General features: G+C 27.1%; 1 protein-coding gene across 3 annotated transcripts in view; it reads left to right on the forward strand.

The window, feature by feature from the left end:
• The window catches only part of LOC106689049 (uncharacterized), a 26,377-nt gene that overhangs the window by 18,044 nt on the left and 5,618 nt on the right, over positions 1 to 2,715 (forward strand). For all 3 annotated transcript variants that reach the window (XM_014433802.3, XM_014433803.2, XM_067045625.1), the window contains exon 3: positions 73 to 301. In XM_014433802.3, the coding sequence (XP_014289288.1) occupies positions 178 to 301 (124 nt within the window). In that variant the 5' untranslated portion in view covers positions 73 to 177. The remainder of the gene's footprint in view (positions 1 to 72; positions 302 to 2,715) is intronic.

Consider the following 2,715-nt stretch of genomic DNA (forward strand, 5'->3'; position numbering starts at 1 on the left):
ATGACTATCGACATGATGACAATTCCGTCCCGAACGCATAGTAACCTCGGTTGTTCTCTTGTTCTTCCCCAGTCCCGTGCAAGATGCAGAGTGCCGTCGTCCCAGTCCCCAGTCACCTGTCCTGGCGAGAGAGGAACACAACTAGAAGGAGCACCAGTCGCCCTCGCCCCCGATCTGATGGAAGTGGTAGACCAGAGGGCCTCAGTCGCCTCCAGGATGGAAGGGTGGCCGGAATGCTTCCAGGACCTTCGTTCCTGGTGTCATATGGATCAGGATGAACTAAATACCCCCCAGATAACAAGTGAGTCTACTTTAATTATTTTAATATTAGGTATTAATTTTATTTTACTAAACAATATATTTTATTATACTCTACGTTGTAGTTGAATATTTATATAGCAATTTCTATCTTTAATTTAAAAAGAGAGCTTCGTAATATCTAGCTCGATGATTAAACTTATTCAAAAACAAAAAAGTGAATTCCATAAATAAATAACAATAACCAATTCCCACATAAAGAAAATTTAAAACATTAAATAATTTCATTTTTTTTTTGATCCATTGTCATAGTAGTTGTGTTTTAGAAAAACACCTCAGAATCACTGTTTTACCATAATGGCATTTTCTAATGCCTTTACATACTTAGTGAAAATGTCAAACTAAAGAAATATACTTCAAATAATTTAAATTTTGAAATTTAAGTATATAAGGTATAAATCTTATCTGAATCAGATATTTAATATTGTTTTATCTCTGTTTTTAGGATTTCGTATTATAAGTATCTCGAAACTTTTATATAATTCGTACATGGGATGTGGTTCTTGCATCGTAAATTGAACAAGCTTAGTCAGAGATCGATTTTTATTATTTGATCAGGTGTTCAGTTTTTTTCCTTATCATTTAGATTCAAAGCTTTTCTTTCAATTGAGAAAAGAAATACATAGTTAAAAGAGAACAGACCCATAATTTTTCGCACCTTTTCTATCTAAACTTAAAACAAAATATTGAAAATTTGAAATACTGATTTAAGATTACATGATTCCTGCGTGTGAATCGTCAACTTACTAAAAATTCTTTGAAGTCCGATTATATATGATGAAGTTTGAGAAATATGTCTAAATCAAAATCATTCAATTTGAAAATTTGGATTTAAGAGATTTTGATAGTAACCTGACGATGTATGGTAGCCTATAATAGACCGAAAAGGACTTTAAATTAAAACGTTAAATATTTATTTCCTCATTTATTATCTATCCTTCTATAATATTTAAGTTTGTGACTTTTTTTCGGATTCGTTTGGAATTTAATTAGATTATGAATGCATTTTTTATTCACTAAAAATACTAAAATTTGGGCATTCTTTCTTGTTGGTTATATTATAATAGGTTGTTTCGTAATAAAAACTGTTTTTATTTTCGTATTGTACAATAATCCTTTTTTTTTCTTTTATTAAATAAGTTTATTTGTTTATATTGAATAATTAGGGTTGTATAATTTTAAGGGGGGGGGGATTGAATGTATCGTACACTCTTAAGAACTATTTACATATTTATATTGAAAAATGATTTCATGTTAATATTATAAACTTAATTAGGTTTTCTCCGAAAATTTTGAATTATTTTTATCATTCGAGTTATTCTTTTTGTCCATTTGGTGTAATTTATAAATAATATTTATTTTAAAATATTTTAGTCTTCCAACTTTATCCTATTTCTTATCAGATCTGTGGGTGTTGAGTTGGCAAACCTTTGATAAGATTTTTTTTTTGCCGCTATCGTATTACTCACGAGTTATTTTTTTTTTTATTAAGGTATCATTTTCTATAAAAAAAAAAATAAAAACTGATTACATCTGTGAGTTGTTATTTGATATCGTTAATGTTTCATAAGTAACAATTAATTCGTTTTATAAAATCGAATACTTAATATGTTACCAGTTACTTACTGCTTACTATGGAAATACCCACTGTTTTTATTTTTCCTTGATTCCAAAGATATTATAATTCCCTTTTGTGTATTCTCGTAATTTTCGTAGAGAGAAGGTTAGGTCACCTTTCCTCTCTTCTTGGTACTGGTTTTTGTTAAGCCTCAACAAATCGGCTTTCAGTAATTGAATAGAAAAAAAAAAACTTACATTTTTTAACTTATAGATATGCGTGTTCAACTTAAACTTTATGAATACTTTTTTTTTTTTTTACTCAATTTAAATAGCTTACAATTGTGCATTGATAGTTTATCTACCATCAATAAAATAAATTTATAATAAAACAAGCTTTCTCTTAAAAGGCATTATCTATTAAATTTTTGCAGAATTATAATTTTTTTAAAAATCTAATTGTCTTGAGACTTGCTGGAAACTAGTTTATTATTAAAATTTACATTTCTATCTTATCCTGTTTTTTATCATTTTATTCCTTCGTTTTTATTTAATTTTGAACTTTATTATCACTTTAAACATTCTAATTAATTTAAGTTTCACACTCATAATTAAGACTTTTTTTTTCACTGTAACTGTTCATTAATTTTTAATTAGTTTCAGTGAACTGTATTAATATTTTCTATTTAAATCTATAATTTAATATTTTGTGTTTATATATTAATTATTTATTAAATCTTTTGTGACATTATACATTCAGAGGCAAATTAACAGTTAATTTTTATTTATTAGTATCTTCAACATTTTTGTTCATTTAATATCTTTGTTCTTATTGTATAA

Source organism: Halyomorpha halys, unplaced genomic scaffold, assembly GCF_000696795.3.
Source record: "Halyomorpha halys isolate HHAL.00 unplaced genomic scaffold, Hhal_1.1 Scaffold1270.1, whole genome shotgun sequence".
Classification (NCBI taxonomy): Eukaryota; Metazoa; Arthropoda; class Insecta; order Hemiptera; family Pentatomidae; genus Halyomorpha; species Halyomorpha halys.